Source organism: Epinephelus moara, chromosome 9 (genome assembly GCF_006386435.1).
Source record: "Epinephelus moara isolate mb chromosome 9, YSFRI_EMoa_1.0, whole genome shotgun sequence".
Lineage (NCBI taxonomy): Eukaryota > Metazoa > Chordata > Actinopteri > Perciformes > Serranidae > Epinephelus > Epinephelus moara.
Genome location: NC_065514.1, coordinates 15,862,290 through 15,879,458, shown reverse-complemented (window position 1 = coordinate 15,879,458; position 17,169 = coordinate 15,862,290). Strand labels below are relative to the sequence as shown.

At 41.2% G+C, this 17,169-nt stretch overlaps 1 protein-coding gene across 2 annotated transcripts in view; it reads left to right on the top strand.

Annotated features, from left to right (window-relative positions):
• Positions 1–17,169, top strand: part of sfswap (splicing factor SWAP) — an 80,981-nt gene that overhangs the window by 12,364 nt on the left and 51,448 nt on the right. For both annotated transcript variants that reach the window (XM_050053580.1, XM_050053581.1), the window contains exons 5-10: positions 1,037–1,262; positions 1,454–1,554; positions 3,826–3,976; positions 9,334–9,595; positions 9,966–10,118; positions 10,297–10,390. In XM_050053580.1, coding sequence (XP_049909537.1) covers positions 1,037–1,262; positions 1,454–1,554; positions 3,826–3,976; positions 9,334–9,595; positions 9,966–10,118; positions 10,297–10,390 — 987 coding nt within the window. The remainder of the gene's footprint in view (positions 1–1,036; positions 1,263–1,453; positions 1,555–3,825; positions 3,977–9,333; positions 9,596–9,965; positions 10,119–10,296; positions 10,391–17,169) is intronic.

The window sequence follows — 17,169 nt, the reverse complement described above, 5'->3', positions numbered from 1 at the left end:
TGCAGGAGCCGTTTATTATTGATTTGTTTTTCTGTTGAACTATGATATCAGTGGAATTTACCTCTACTTGATAGCAGACAGTGGTCACAACAGAAAAAAAATATGTGACAAGAGGGAGATGATATGCAGCAAAGGTCCCAGATCAGATTGAAAAGGATGCCATAACTAATGGGCATTCACCTCAGCTGACGGGGCCAAGATGACTCCTCTTTGTGTGGGCATGAGATAACAAATGGCTGTAAACTCCACGTTCTACTCTCAGGGTGCTGGCATGCTTTATGACTGTTACTCGTTAAGTTATGTTTTGCTTTGGGTCTTGTTGCTCGATTCTAGGCGTGGCAGAGGATGCTTTTTTGGTGTATATCACATCAACATAAAACAAGTATAACACACCCCCTTTTTACCTAATAGCCACGTCCATAAATCGGAGTGCGAGAGGCCCTTGTATGTCAAGAAGTCCTTGGCAGCTTAGAACACAATAATGGTCTGTTAGTGTTGGACACTGGCATCTTTCTGGCCGCTGTCCTGAAAAGTGGTATTTATTATGACTTTCATCTTAATGAGATATGTGTGTTCTTTTCAGAGATTGCTGCACTTCTCTGCACTCTCTTGGTAATGACAATGGTTAATCATTAAAAGCACACAAGGGGGACAATAATGAATGAATAATGGACCACTTCTTGTTCCACTGATTTCCACCCCATGTGTATTTTAAGAATTAATGTCATCACAATGAACATAAGAGTGCCCGGCATGAAAATGCCTAAGAGACAAAATGGCTTGTGTCCTTGGTATGAAGAAGCCCTTCATGAACTGTGCGTGGCATTTTAATGTTATATGCGGCTGTCAGGAACACTCCCTCTTGTGTGTCGTACAGGTCATTATTTTTCATTACTTTGGCTTGAGCTTCAACATAGCTTCTACTGGACATATTTCCTGTTTCTGCACATTAATTATTTTTTTCAGAAACCAAGAAATTTGTTATTCAGAACATGTATGCTCTTTTCTCAATTTTCTTTTTCTTTTTCTTTTGTAGCCGGCAACCATTAAGACCCACAACATCATCGAGAGGACAGCCAACTTCGTATCTCAGCAGGGGGCTCAGTTTGAGATCGTCCTGAAAGCCAAGCAGTCCGGTAACTCCCAGTTCGACTTTCTTCGCTTCGACCATTACCTGAACCCTTATTACAAACACATCCTGCGGGCCATGAAGGAAGGTCGATACAACCTTGGCTCGGCCAAGAAGCAGGAGCAGTCGCAGGGTGAGTTATAAAACGCAGTCACTGAATCCATACGTGTAATTTCCTCACACAGACACTACATTTGCAGACTCAAGAAGTGTCATGTACTGTAATTATTGTAGGAAATATCAGTATACAGTGAGAAACATTTACTCTGCATTAATTATATGTTCATACACATGTTCACTCCTTTCTTTACTGTCTTGCTGTAGAATCCCACTCTGATGATTCAGATGAGGACGGGGATGGCAGTTACCTTCATCCCAGCCTGTTTGCCCCTAAAAAGTGCTCTCGCCTGGAGGAGCTGGTGAAGGTAATGTAAATAAAATATAGGCCACCCAGTGTGGAGCTTTACCTGTTGGATATAGTTGCTACTTTATATTGTGATGCTCTCCTGCAAAAAGCATTTTAATGAGGCTAGAAAAACAACCAGGTTTTGTTTCGGGGCATTTAAAGGCAATCCGGTGGGTTTTTACACGACTTATGTAGCTTAAAGGGTAACTTAGGTATGGACCCTATTTTCCCATGTTTTTGTGTCTAATTGACTAATGGGATCAACAGTTTTCTAAATTGGTCTAGCATTGAGCAAATGAAACAGGCTGCAGTGTAACTGCTAAGGGCATTTGTACACTGTCAATTTACAGCCACTAAAAGTGCTTGTTTTTGAAGCTGACATGCTCACACTAGTATTTTAAGTGTCTGACAAAATTATGGAAAGGATCCCATTCATGGATCGACCTTTGGGGAAAGACTAAGGTCCTTTTGTTTAACCAGAAACAGCCCTAAAATCAATATCGCCAACCCCACAGACTCCATTTAAATAAGCAGTAATTTTATCATCATAAAACACGCTTCATTCAGGGTCGACAGAAACAAAGTAAAACTCACAAAAACCATATTGGTTCATCTTTGCACTGTTCCAACAATCGCCAACTGTGGTTTGGTTGAAATAAACCCTTAATTCACCCTGTTAGATGTGAATATGCTGGCTCTACATAAGCTAAAATTAGTGTTTATCTAAATAGAGTCTGGTGGGTTTTGCGATAATGATTTCAGGGCTGTTTCTGGTTAACTTCCTGAGACCCGAGCTTTTGTTTGGTATGCATTTTTAATTTCTCCTAGCTATTTGGGATCAGTAGGACCTGATTAGTGTAAAAAATAAATAAATGAACATTGTCAATGATAATTAAGTCCTAATTACTTCCTAATTAACAGTGTCTTAGCTTGTTACTGTTACTAAAATTAGTCACATTTGTATTCCATATCAAACTACAAACATTAATCATGAATAAACAAGTTTCAACCATAAAATGTGATCAAGTTATGGACCATGTCCACTTTTGTGTCAGGATCAGCTGCAGACCGATTTAGCAGAGATGGCTGCCATCTTGGTTTTACATGGATTAGTGCATTGTGAAAATGATTCTTCTGCATGTTCACCGACAGAAACCTTGTTACAACTTCACTTCCTCCAGATAGTCAAGTTTGATTGTCTCTTCAGCGCTCTGCTAGGTTCACTAGGTGGGACAAAAAAGTGTCCATGAACGAGGACAACAGATCTAAATTAAGTAGAATGAAGTATAACGTCAAGTAAACTCAAAATGAGATGTCCTTATATGAGTACACAGGGTCTCAGGAGGTTAAACAAAGGGATCTTACTCTTTAACAAAAAACGGGATCTTTGTAGGGATCCTTTCCATAATGTTGCCGGACACTTAAAATAATAATGTGAGCCTGTCTGTGGCAAATACAAACACTTTTAGTGGACTTAAATTGATGCTTCATAATTGCCCCAGCTGATTATAGCTGCTGCCGGCTTCTCTGCTCTTGCTCAATACTGGACCGATTCCAAAACTTGCTGTTCCCATTTGTCACTTAGACTCAAAAACACGAGAAAATCGGGTCCAGATTGAAAAAATACCGGAAAGTTACCTGTAGGAGAATGGTTTTCATTGGATAGTGACCATAGTGTGAACATCTAAAGGAGTCAAATGGAAAATGTAATGTTGCGAAAGTATTCTACAGCTTCTAGATGGTAGTCGACCCCTGTCTTCCAGGTGACTGAGATGTACATGCTGTTAGTACTGCCTGTGTCTATTACTGCAGTCTCTAATAACTATATTCTGTTTCCTTGTCTTCATGCTGTAACAGTTTTTTGTTAGTACTTTCATGTGCATTGTCAGGAGAACAGCCATTAGTCTGTGACGGAGCGGCAAGAATGGAAGCATGTCTTTTTTAAAGAAACATAATGAGCTCCTTTTAATAGCAAGCTGTCTGACAGTTGCCTCCCATCAAGAGGGTTTTCCTTTTCAAATCAGCCACTCTAATTTGCTCTTAATGATTCATATTTCATATTTTATGGGTTAACTATTAAATTCTGTATGCAATGCTTAAATATTGCACAACATTTTAAGGTGTCTGACTTCATAGAGGTTTGAATATTTATATGTATTATATTATTACTGTGAAACGGCTCTGTTTCTGATGATACGCATGTGTTATGATCTCAATGGTTTGAGCATTCCTACACAGAAGATAAATAATTGACTGGTTTTACCAAGCTGGCCTTCTTCTTCTTCTGCAGCCTTTAAAAGTAATGGACCCAGATCATCCACTGGCAGCACTTGTACGAAAAGCCCGACAGGAAAGGAATGGCGCGGCGACAGTGGCAGCTGAACCAGAGGAAGTGACAGACCCAGCTGCATCCACCACACCAGCGCAGTACACCGCTGATCGTGAGTATATATATATATGTATATATATATATTTTTTTTTTTTCGTTGAACAAAAGACAAGTCATCTTCAATTTATGAGGACTCCGCCAGGCTTGATCACATGTCGGGTCTGGTATACTTTATTTTGTTGTCTTTACTTTTTCATCTTCATCTGTTTTCCCCTCGGCCAAGTATGGCTGCTCTCGTTTGTCCACCACTGAGCACAGAGCCCTACTGTGCCCGTATTAAAACTGCATTTTTTCTAAGAGTTCTGTTGACCACAGAAAACTGGCATTTGACTTCTTCCTTTTGAGCCATTTTCTGCTTATAGTGTTCTGCTACTGCTGGTTGTTCCACACAACTCCCCACTACTTAATGCTGCCCATAGTCTATGATAGATATAGGGGTATTTTTAACGCCTTTCAGCAAAGTAACACTGAGCTTGCAGACCACACCTGAAAACCAGAGGACTGGACCTGAACCAGCTCTCAGGTCCACATGTTCTAGTCCACCTGGGTTCTGGGTCAGGTCAGAATTAAATGAAAAAGTGTCCTTGGGGCGTGCAAAATTTCAATTAGACCTGCCAGAGCCTGAGAATGTTTGAGCAACACATATTGCATCTCAAAAGGGGATCAAAATGCAACAAATAATTGACTTGAATGAATCTTATTTTGTTAGAGAGTGTATTAATGAAAATTAAAGCATACTCATTATAGTCCCACTCAAGAATTACACTCACACGCTTTGTAAAATGCCAGACAGACAGTAAGTTAATGTGATATACCAGACTATGAACAAAAGGCAAAACTTATACACCGCCCAAAAAAATTGAGCTTAGTGTCAGTTCAGGCAGGACACAAAGTCAAGCCCAGCTCACATCCCAGCTGCATCAGCTGATCTCAAACAGCCCAATGAACTGATGGAGCAGCTGATTGATGGAAGGGAGTCAGCTGATAGATCACATGATTCCTTTCTATGCAACCAATTGGTGAATCTCATTCAGTAGGCTCTGGCCTGCCTACTGTTGCTGCTTCCTCTGCAAGCTGCTTTGCAACCCGCCTCCACTCCAGCTCCTCCTGTTCATGCTGTGTCTGAGTTATCAATGTCATTTCTGTTTGTCATTGATGCTGCTCTGTTCTGTTCCTGGAGGGTCTTTGCTGCTGTTCTCCCTGCCTTAGGCTTTCCATGTAGGCGCGTGGAAGGGCAGGGAGGTTTGCTTTCTCTGCCCCAGGCTCACCTCATTTGCACATGGAAGGGCAGAGAGGTTTGCTCTCTCTGCCTTAGGCTTTCCATGTAGGCACGTGGAAGAGGCTGTCTGGGCAGGCCCGAGGAAAGGCAGAGAGGCCACAGAACAGAGCCATACTGCCAAATATAATACTGCAAATGGAAATAAAGTTGACTAAAGTGTTCCTGACTGAACAGCAAGAAATGCTCCCATGAAAAAAGTTAAATCATTGAAAAGTGAGTTTAAAGTGCAACACAACAGAGAAAGTCTTGTCTTTTTTGCATGACATGGACACAAGATCATTGCTCTCTGTCACTGTCACCAATAGGAGTTATCAAAATCAGAAATTTTCCAATCTTACACCTAGCGGCAGTGTTTTAGTACCAGAGACTGGTAGATTGGTCTTGGTCTGAGACCAGTCTCAAGATCATCTTTTGAAGGTTTAAGTCTCGTCCCGGACCACATTTTTACCCAGTCTTGTCTGGTTTTCAGGCAAAGACGACTTAGGATTTTAGCTCAAGACAACAAATACGGGGATATTACTAAATTGCCTGTATAAAAAAGAGGTGCTGAATAAGATTCCTAGTGTTTGATTGTATTTGTATGCTCATAGAAAACAAAGGAAGATTTCCACACATGAAATTTACCTCTGCAAAACCTTTTGATTATTTTATTACGACATTTCTCATGATACACTTATAAATACACACTTATATACAGTATGACTGCCAACGATGCATTAAGAGGAATCTTTATTTGTTTTCTGTGGATGATTTTATGGGAATGTGGATCTTTCAGATCAGTTAAAAGAGTGCCTATGATTTGCATGTTCCACATTTTATCATAGAGTGTTATGCATTGTAGGAGTCACACTGGTCCGGCTTGGTCTCGGTACAGTCTGGTCTTGGCCATGACTTGGTGACGGTTTAGATGGTCTGGACCAAAACACTGCAGAGAGGCTGTGGCTCAGAGGTAGAGCGAGTTGTCCACTAATTGGAAATTGGCAGTTTGATCCCGGCTCATCCAGTCCGCATGCCGAAGTATCCTTGGGCAAGATAAAATCGCAAATCGCTCTCGATGGCTGTTCCATCGGTGTGTGTGTGTATGCATGTGAATGGTTACGGAGTAGCAGGGGGCACCATGTATGATAGCCTCAGCCACCAGTGTGTGAATGTGTGTGTGAATGGGTGAATGTCACATGTAGTGTTAAAGTGCTTTGAGTGGTTGGAAGACTTTAAAAGGGCTATACAGTCCATTTGCAGTCCATTTACCATTTAAAATTTCTACTCAGAATAACACCATAGGCCTTTCTGATAGTCTATGTTAAAATGTACCTGAATGTAACAGGGTACCTTAAAAAGCACTTGAACCACAATTAACCTCTTCGACACAGAACTTTATAATTTTTATTATTATAAGCTACTTTATAAAATCACATGAATTTTACTAACATTATTGTGGCTAATGTAGTGTCTTGATCATTCCCGTACATGCAGTGTCATCTAAGATGACCTTTTGAAAATAATGAAAATGACATTTTTAGAATGGATGACATTAAACAATAGCACCTTCATTAAATTCAAAAGAAAGCCTGGCGTACATACTGTATGCATGGCCGTATGCCTATCCGTCAATGATGAGTCACATTCAAACCCACTCGGTGTTAGTCATCGCACTTCTGCTTAAGTGATTTTTTTTCCTGTATGCCTTTATCCCCCTCTGAACTGCTTGCTCAAATAAACACGTGGTCATTGGCCCCTGCTGACCCATGATTATTTCCTTGTCCATTACTACAATTTTTTCATCCCAGAGACAGTTGTGGATAGTGTCCTTTGACCTGATCTGTGCTGCAGGAACAGGGCTGTTGATGTTAGTAAATTGCTTGCGGATGACCTAGCTGCTTAATGCCGATGATATGCATTGCTGCTCATAATGGGGGCTGTTAATTTGCCCATCCATGTAGCTATGCTACACTTGGTCCAAAGAGAAAGCCTTCCGTTGTCCTTTGAACATTTTGTTTGGCCACTTATGATGTAAATATAGGGCGTGGATAATAAGTCGCTCCATTACCCCTTTTGTACTGGATTCCCTCCCTTAATTTAGTATATTCAATCACTCCCTCTGACCCTAATGGATACGAGTATGCTAAGCGCCAAACAACAAGAGCAGCTCCAAAAACACCAGCGTGCTTCAACATTAAAGTCAATTTATGAAATGCATCTAGCGATCCAATCATCTATCTATCTGACCATCTCTCTATCTGACCAAGGATTCAATTTAATTTCCGTTTCAGCCCTCCACTTACACATCTTAAGTCTTTATCTCAACTGTAGCACTTGTCAAGTTTGTAAATGAAAGCTCCTGCTGTGGTTTTCTATTTTCCTGACTAGAGAAAATTGAAAATGTCATTAAAGTCAACCAGCTCAGTGACTAATGTGTTAATATCACACTGTCTCCACTTTGACATTGACCATTTATTTTGTTCCTGTCCCTGCATTGCCCCCCACCCCCCCTTCCCCTCTCTTTTTTCATTAAGAGTCTTTGTAATACCAATCCACTGATAAGGGAGATGACCCATTCGCACATAGGTCATATCTTGATTTATATGCTCTTCAATCTGCTGATTTAAATTAATTACTGCGAAGGACATATTAACTGCAACATAAAAACATAGCTTGACGGTGAACAGGACAGCACAGCACGTAAAACAGCCACAACACAAAGCGAGCTTTAGCAACAGAAGGCCTATTAAAGCCATATAATGAACACTTAAACACCACTCAACTGTTGAGGTCTGACCACAACAACCACACTGATTTGCGGCTGTCCAGTGGCCAATGTGAATGCACTTGGCCTCCACTCTTAGGGATGCTTTTCATCTGTGTCAAAACCATTGACTGTATGTAGAGACGGACGATGCAGCTCTGCCATCTTCATGATTTGGAGTCAGAGTCCGCGCTGAGGCGATCAGGAAGTAGAGCACAGCAACGAGTTCCTGCCAATACATTCGTCCAAACCAATCACAAGCAGTAAAATTGATTGTGAGCACAATGACTGACCCACACAGCTTTCAGTCATGACATCAGACCCCATTTTTATAGCATCAAATAATGAACACTTGATCAAAAATCGGCGTGATATGGACTAACTAAAATGACAAAAATCATCCTTGAAGAAACTTATTTGATGTGTACTTTGATATTTTAGTTTGGTTCATGTCCCATCTGCTAACATAGAGGGGAAAGGGTTTATGTCCCATGCTGCAGCCAGCCTCCAGGAGGTGATCAAAATGTCTTGGCTTCACTTTTGGGGAGCTGTCATGTCTTTCATCTTTGGTCAAAACTAAGAACATGGAATCTCAAAGCAAGCTCTTGCAGTAGCGCTTAATACGTTTGGTTTGTTTCAGGTTTTTTATATCTCAGTTATGTATCAAATTTGCACATTGCTTGCCGGTGTATTCAAACCCTCCACAAACAGCTTGCATTCACTGTTTATTTACAATAACAAGACACAAACCATTGGATTTGGGATAAACTTAAAACCTTGAAAGGGTAAAATTACCGTGGCCATAAAAGTCTTTGTCTTTGTCCACCTTTTCCTGCCTTGAAGATGTAATTTCAGCACAGTGGCTGAGCACAAATGTGGCGTTTTTGTTATTTATAGACTCACTAAAGAAGCCTAGATTCTATTTCCAGTGGCAGATGACTTTCCCCTGACCTGTTGATGTTCTTCACCAAGGTTGAAAAAGAAAGATCGCCATGACAGGACTCTGAAATGAATTAGTAAATCATCCCTTAACTCTTGTGAAAGCACCATAATTTCACCTCCTTAACAATTGGTCTTCCCACTTTTCAGCCTAACTGTGCAGAGGATCGACACAAGAGCTGTACACTGTAAAACATCACAGCACCATACCAAATGTTGCCTCAAGCTCACTGTAGAGTTCAATCAACAACTGTGATAGTCTCAACAAAAACTGATTACCTGATCCTCTTAAAGCTAGTGTTTATTGTATGGCTGTGGAAAAAGGTGGCATTGAAATGTGCAGTTTATGTCCACATGAAGTTCAGGAAGTCTTTGTCCTTCATCAGACACAATCAAAGCATTTCTGGAAGGAAATCGATGTAATAATTTCCTCCTGATTTCTTCACAGCTAATGCCGCAGCGATGTACTACGGGTACTACATGCTCCCTGATGGAACGTTCTGCCTGGCCCCGCCTCCCCCTGGCATAGATGCCAGCACCTACTATAGCAGTATGCCCTCAACTGTCATGGCCCCCCCTGCATCTTCTGAGACTGTGCCTAGTCTAGCAGCTACACCCAACCAGCCTGAGACTATCACCATGGCACCACCAGCTACAGCCCCCTCTCAGGTCACCAGCTCTGCTGCTTCTGCTGTTGTGCCAGAAACCAGGTAGGAACTAAGTGACATCCCTAATGCCAATTTCTCCTTAAAGTTTTAGTGACTTCTAAAGTGTAATTGAATTTTTTGTGTTTTTGGTATTTTGCTTTATCAAACATCAAATACTATGAACCATTTGATTAAACAGACGATATTGATAAAGTAATTTTATTGGAGAACCTGATCAAACATTGACTTTTAGTTCAGTCAAAGTTTTTAATTAAAAAGCTTAATTTGCTTTAGGCATAGGGTATGAGAAATCACTTAAATTAAAGACTGTAATTTAATAGAGCTATCAGACCCACGTAAGAACAGATCACACCTGTTTTAATAGTTGAAGCTTTTCTATCAGCTTAACATCTTTAATTTCCCCTGAAAACAGTTTGAAACCTGAAGCTCAAGTTTCCACACCAGCAACAGCAGCCATCATCCCCCCACCGCCTGACACCCAGCCAGTCATAGACAAGCTGGCTGAGTACGTTGCTAGGAACGGTCTTAAGTTTGAGGCCAGTGTCCGTGCCAAGAATGATCCACGGTAAGTGTCCTTAGCAGAAATAAATCTATTGCTCCAGTTACATCTGGGTTTTAGGGAGTCTTATCAGTAACTTTCAGTTCAGATATTGTACAACCTCTTCATCATCCTCTGGCTTATCTTTTATGGGTGTTCACCTCTCGTCTTAAACAGAATGTGCTCTTCTCTCTGTCTACTGTAGGTTTGACTTTCTGCAGTCTTGGAATCAGTACAACAGCTATTATGAGTTTAAGAAGAATTACTTCATGCAGAAGGAAGGAAGAGGCTTACCAGAGGTATGACACGCTTCATTAATATGAATATATACAGTCAGGCCCATAAATATTTGGACAATGATACAGTTGTCATCATTTTGGCTCTNAAGAATTACTTCATGCAGAAGGAAGGAAGAGGCTTACCAGAGGTATGACACGCTTCATTAATATGAATATATATGTGTGTGTGTTTCTGTATTTAAGAATCAAATAGACCTCCTCCAGATTCACTTAACATTCCTGTCCCCATCTTGATATCTTAGGTCACTTGAATGTGTTTGATAAAGTTGACTAGTACGGCTACGACTTTGCTATGAACGTTGATATGGTCCACAGTTTATTAATAGTAATGATTATGGGGACTGTACTGCTACAGTTTAATCACAGACGCTACAGAATCATAAATGATAAAATCTCCTACATGAAGCCCCTTAATATTCCTAAGTAGGAATACTTCACCCCCCAAATTACCATTCGTTTATTCATCACTCATTCTAGCCCCTTGTACACTGCCAGATTTTCCGCGAATGTTGGGCCATTTGGCCGGCAAGCTGCGAGCATTTAGACACACAGAGCCGGATTGGTGAGTTGATCTGAGGTGCCCAGTTTTCCGTCTTGTAGGGTAGTCATATTGGCATAACCTTTTTGGTTTAAAAAGAACGAGGCGCCCTTCCGCCACGGGAGGGGCTGTTGAAGACTTGTGGGAGGAGCTGTTGATGACGCCGCACGTGCGACCCACTGGCGGTGGATAAACAGGAAACAGCTGATAGCAAGCAGCTAGCAGCAAGAGGGAAACACAAACCTGACAGACACTGTAAAGATGAGCAACTGGGGAGACAAGAAACTGCGCGCCCTCCTTGCCCTCGCAAACAAAGAGGTCATTAACTGTCAAGTAACGGGAACGATGGACAGGCCTACTCAGAGTATGTCACTGTTTACGGCACACGCTGAGCTACACGTTTTGTTACTTGCTCACGCCCCCCATTGCCCCGAAAAAGGCGTATTCTGTATAAACAAAAGTAGGTAGGCGGCATTTTGCTGCACTCCCCGATTTTGTTTTTATACTGCCAATGCTGAAAAAGACTGATTGGGCTTTCCTGCAAATTTGCACAATTCCTGTTTAAAAAGGGCTCAAGTCTCACTTATTAAGTCGTATGCTCAGTGCTTCCCAAACAGACAACTCCTTCCGACTGGGAACTGAACTGAAATCAAAACTTAGCTGTGCTTTCCTCAAAGTCAGACTATTGGCAAAAACAGTAATTTTACCTTCCTAAACACAGGAGCTGCTGGTCTGCCACGGCCTCAATCAGTTAGTTTGTTTGTGTTACTGTTTGATTTTGGTGTTTTTGAGGGTTAGTTTGGATTCAGCAAAGTCACACAATAACACAAACAAACTAACTGATTGAGGCAGTGGAAGACCAGCAGCTCCTGTGTACAGTAAGGTACAATTACTGTTATTGTCAATGGAGTCTGGCTTTGAGAGCATAGATAAATCAGGTTATGGCCCAGTTACAGTTTGGTTCCTCATAGGAAAGGGCTGTCTGTTTGGGAAATGATGAGCATACAACTAGACTAATAAAACTTAGGATATTCTGCACAAGTTGTGTGAGAGTCTGTAAGTGGATGTTTTCATATAGTTTTCCTGTTGTTAAACGCAACCCCCTGATTTCAATTCATCAAGAACTTTCTCTGTTTTTTGGATTCTTGGTTCACCGGAGGCATGCAAGAAAAACAAAGATTATTCACAAATTCAGTGTAACGTGGGATGAGTCATTGGTATACAAATGGTCGTTTGGGGGGCGAAGTATTTGTCTAATAAAGCCAGATAAGTACATTTTAAGAAAGAAAGGTCAGGGTAATTAGTCCTCTTCTTCAGTAAAGCGAGGGAAAAAAGAAGAGGAAGGATTCTGCCACGCCACCCACAGAACTCAAATTGCATGTAGAGCTGATGAAAGAAATATAATATGTGTGTAGACAATGGGCTGACAAAGTTTTTGGAGGACCAACAAGCATGTAGAAACTCAGCAGGAATAAGTGGTTCTAATTAGTGCTGGGGTGGAGACAAACATCGAATTGAAAATCTGCCCCTAACCCTTACTGAGTGTTTTTGTAGACAACCTTTAAAAAGACTAATCCTTGTATTATTTTCTATTTATTTTTTTAAATTAAATTATTTTAATTCTCTCGGTCAGTAGGTGCTTAGTATGAGGAGATAAAAGCTCAGTAAATGCAGTATTAATACTCCCCCAAAAGTGACCTTCACACCTAGGAGAAACACTGTTCTCCCATTTGTCTCCTGTCGTCAACCTTGGTGTTCTCTGCACCTGTGTGTAATTATGTTTAACAGCATTTGCAGCCACCATTTAGACATGGGAAAAGGTTGTCTAAGCATTCACTGCACTTACAGTCAGCCTTGAAATTAGCTGCTTTTTTGCTGCTGATAAGCTAGGACCTGCCGTGCTAAAATCAAAGGTATCCTGATCTAAAATATTGAAAAGATGGATGAGAGTGACACAGTGGCTGAGTATTGTAGAAAGCTAGATCCAGCCCTCTCACTGGGCACCAGAGCAATACACTGCAAAAATCCCTCCTTCTTAAATAGTCATCCAGTCTTGTTTTCCAACATCAATTCTGCCAGTGAGGTCATTCCAATTTGTCTCCCCTGCTTTGGGAATTTTATACAATCAAATTTTAATACCTTAAAACCAAGCAGAATGCAGCATCAGTAACAAAACCTAATTTTCTAAGCAAATGGATTTGTTGACGGCCCATTCGCAGTCTTTTTCCTTGTTAGTTTTTGATAAGATTTTTCTCACTTGTCCAGCTGTGCTATCACTGAAATGGTTCTATACCTTTTGTCTCAGAACTAAAATCCAATTATCATGTATGAAGACCTCAATGACCTTAATTAGCAGCAGTGCCAACAGACATGCAGCACTCTCACTGGCTCTTCTGGCTGCCAATGCTGTATGGTGTCAACCAGTAACTGTTGCTAACAGATTTCAGGGGTTAGGCTTGATAGGGATGATTGATTCCTGGGATACATTCCCCTTCTTCTTCAGGTTTTCAGGTCACCTGTATTTTGATATTTATTTAATATATACCCTGTAGAAAAAATACATTTGTTCATTTTTATATCCATCGTGTTTACTGTATATTAGAGCCCCACTGTTGCGCTGCTATGCTAAACCTGGCTCGTGAAACCTCGTCATCTAAGGCTAGCAAGCCCGTAGCTTAGTGCGTCTCCCTACATGTTGCATTAGATGTGAGAAATGTGCCTTGACTTCCCTGGATGAGTGTGACCCCTCTTACCTGGGGGGGGGGTGAATGGTTAACTCACCACAAGGCCACTGCTCTTGCTTCCTGCAACCAGCTCACTCGGACCAACTCTGCTGAACACCCTTTGGATGTTGTTCTGTCGTACCAGTCGGCCAGCTCGCTCTTCGTGGTTATTCAGAGTGAATGTATATTCACATGGACATTTTGTGCTGTCAGTCTCTTTTGTCTTCAGAATGCCTTGCCTCAGGCGCCACCCGTATGGCGTGCCCACTTAGCTCAAGGGCATCTCCAGCTCTCCCTCCAGGTGCGGCTAATAGTGGCTAATGATTCAATACCACCAACCCCCAAGTGTGACGTCAGTGCTGACCCTGCCTCAGGCTCCTGGCACCTGTCTAAACCACACCCACATCTACAAGACATTAATTAAATACAATAAAGCTGTCATCACACCCACACAGACTAGGCTTATGGTCATAGGAGGATACTGCACAAGACAACCAGCTTCTTGATTTATGTATCACTTGCAAGGTTCCCACTCATTTTCCAGGACTTTTTCAGTGATGATCTAGCTTGTAAGACAGACAGGACAGATATTGCACCTTACATTAATATGCTCCTCTCTGTGTAAGTGACTTTATTTAGAGTTTTGCCCTCTAGGACACCTGCCGCATCCTCTACCACTTGGAGAATGCGAAGCGCGTCAGACAGGCGCTGGGTGCCACACTTGTGCCAACTTTCAAGGGCTCAGAGGCAGGTAGACGTTGCTAAGCAACCATAGCCAGCTACCCATACATAGAGCTGATCTTCTTCCAGGCATTATGTTTTTTTAGGGGAATTAGAATAATGTCTGTGGGACAAATCATAAAGCTCTGGGTTGCCTTGTGCTAAAATGATCATCTTCTCCCCTATACTTACCTTAAACTGAGAGGTATCTGCCGGTAGTGATTGATTGTTCCTGCATTCTGATAGTTGAGTCTGATTGCTCTTTTTGCGCATCTTCATTGGCAGCAATGGATTTGAGGGTACAAATAATCTAAGGTCCAGGCCCTAAGGGTGTGTTCACAGCATTTCCTCAACATAACTGGGAGCAGCCTATTCAAAATACTCTTGCCCATACACTACAATTTGAATGTTAATATGATCCTGAACATGACTTAGCCCTTTCACATGGCAGTGTTATGTGTTTTAGGGAACTCCAATTGATAGCCTAGTACAGTAGTTCATTCTCAGCTGAACGAAAATGAAAGAAGTTTGAAATAATTTCCCAGGACAACACAAGTTTTTCCAGGACATTTTACTTTTTCTTTCATTTCCATGTGAAATCCAGGTTTTCCAGGATGTGTTGAAACCCTGCCTTAGTGAAATAAAGTTGGATTTCCCCAAACTTGCAGTCTTTTAGGTACAAATATTCCCAGTAGTGGAAGGACAGTAATACAAAGAGGACATTTTCTACTTAACTTTGGAAGAAACCCACTTTATTTTGAGCAATTGACTGCTGAAGCCTCTTATTGACTAAAGCTAAACTTCAGGATGCCAAAACCTGTTTGGTTGCTTTAAAATCTACCACAGGGGCCACTAATTTAGCTTATGAATAGACGCAAGGACAAGCGATACATCATATATTTTCTCTGTGCTGGTGATAAATGTTATGTACTGCACCAAAATGAAAGCAATTATGAGCTCGACTCTCTTTAAAAGCACAACCAGTTTTCCTGCCCAGGTCCCTTTATAATTTGATCTCATGACACCATTGAAGATGAATGGACTAATGCATGTTGTAGCATATTCACAGAGCGGTTTCAAGGTTTTAGAAACGCAGTTTGTCATTTTTACAGGTCATTTACTGAGGGCAGATTTCACCTTTTTCCAACAAGAACCTGTCAAGCTCAAAGTGTTTTTTGGGTCTCTAGCTGAGCTGTGGTGTGTTCAGTCCTCTGTTACATTCACAGAGTGTTTGTAAGTTCACAGGAGCCCCATCAACCTATCATCCCTCTCAGACAAGGGAATTTTATGTGATTTAGGCAGTCAAATAGCGAGGTGGGCACATAGATTGATGGACGTTTCTTATGTACATATATGTATGCCTGTGTATACTCACATATATTCAAGGTTTGTTGAATCTGCTTTGTGTCAGAGCGAGAGGGGAGAAAGCAAGAAGTGAGCGAGAAACTTTTGTAAGGAGCAATTTGTCTTCTGACGAATCAAATCCATTAGCTTGTCAGAGTGCAGAGGAGTGTGGCCCATTATGACACAGCTCAGGCTGCTCCAACAAGCAGCTGCTCGGCTTTTCTATCAAGAAACCTGCCTCGTGTTTGTGATTTGTGCCGTGGGTAATGGGATGCAGATATCGCTGCTCTCAGTCAGTGCTATTATTTATTGTTTCATAGTTAATGAAAAAGCAAGAAAGGGCTAAAATCAGTCAAAGCAGACAGCAGCAGGATGTGGGGCTGCTGTTAATTTGTATAAGCATCAATATAATCTTTAGAATGTGGCACTTTTGGAGTGGATGAATAAAACTTATTTAAAAAGGAGCATTTTGTAAATAGTCCAACTCATCAAAAGATGTGTGTGCATCCTGTTTGGAGAGCTCTCCTCATAAGGTGCATAGAAACTCTCTGAATCATGCTGTTCTGCTGGGTTTAATGTGATACTCCACCCCAGATTCTCAGTTCTGATTATCAAACACTTTCTTTCAACAATTAAAATGTTTTCAATCTGCTCTGGCATCTAATAGAAGTCTCGCTCCACTTCTGGGAGCCACTCATCGTTTGTTTTGTTAGCATTCAGCAGCACCCATGTGGTTTTGAAAGTCTGTTTGTGGCTAATATGCGAATGGAAGCATCAAAAAAGGATTGTATTTTAGCCAATCAAAAAATAAATAATTAGCTTATGTGAAGTCACAACTAGACAATTGAATTTGGGCACAGCCCAGCAGTTTTCATCCCCTCTGCTGTCAGATTATCCCTGAATGAGACAATTTAACACACAAAGTACAATGTTCTATTTTGGGCCGGACATTTTACTATAATCTGACAATGACAGTGTTTATTGTTTGAATTATTTTTGAATTGAGCTGACAATTTGATTTTGAGTAAAGTAGTTTTGAACAAAGCTCTGCAAGGAGACGAAAGTAGAAATTCCAACAGTAAAATTCAGTTGGAGAGGGGTCAAACTCAGGTTATGTGAAAGTATCCATCCATTGACCATATAGAGTTGCTCTTGGGTCAATTATTTGTCATTTACATTTTTTCTTTTGCAGCAAACATTTTTAAATTTAGATTCCCGTGAAGCTTGTGATCGCCCAGCACAGGTTTTGCAGCCCCACTACTAAACGCTGATGCATGTTTTCATTCAGAGTGGAGGGTTATTACCTCCTGAACTGTCCTGTGTTTACAGCGAAGCGTGCAAATCAACTAATCAAATGATTCTAAAGGCTAAGCTAAAGGTGTGTGTGAGCACAATCAAATCCCTGCAAACTCCAACTGGTGAGGTCTTAGAGTGAGTTTCCTCCTGCTTCTTCT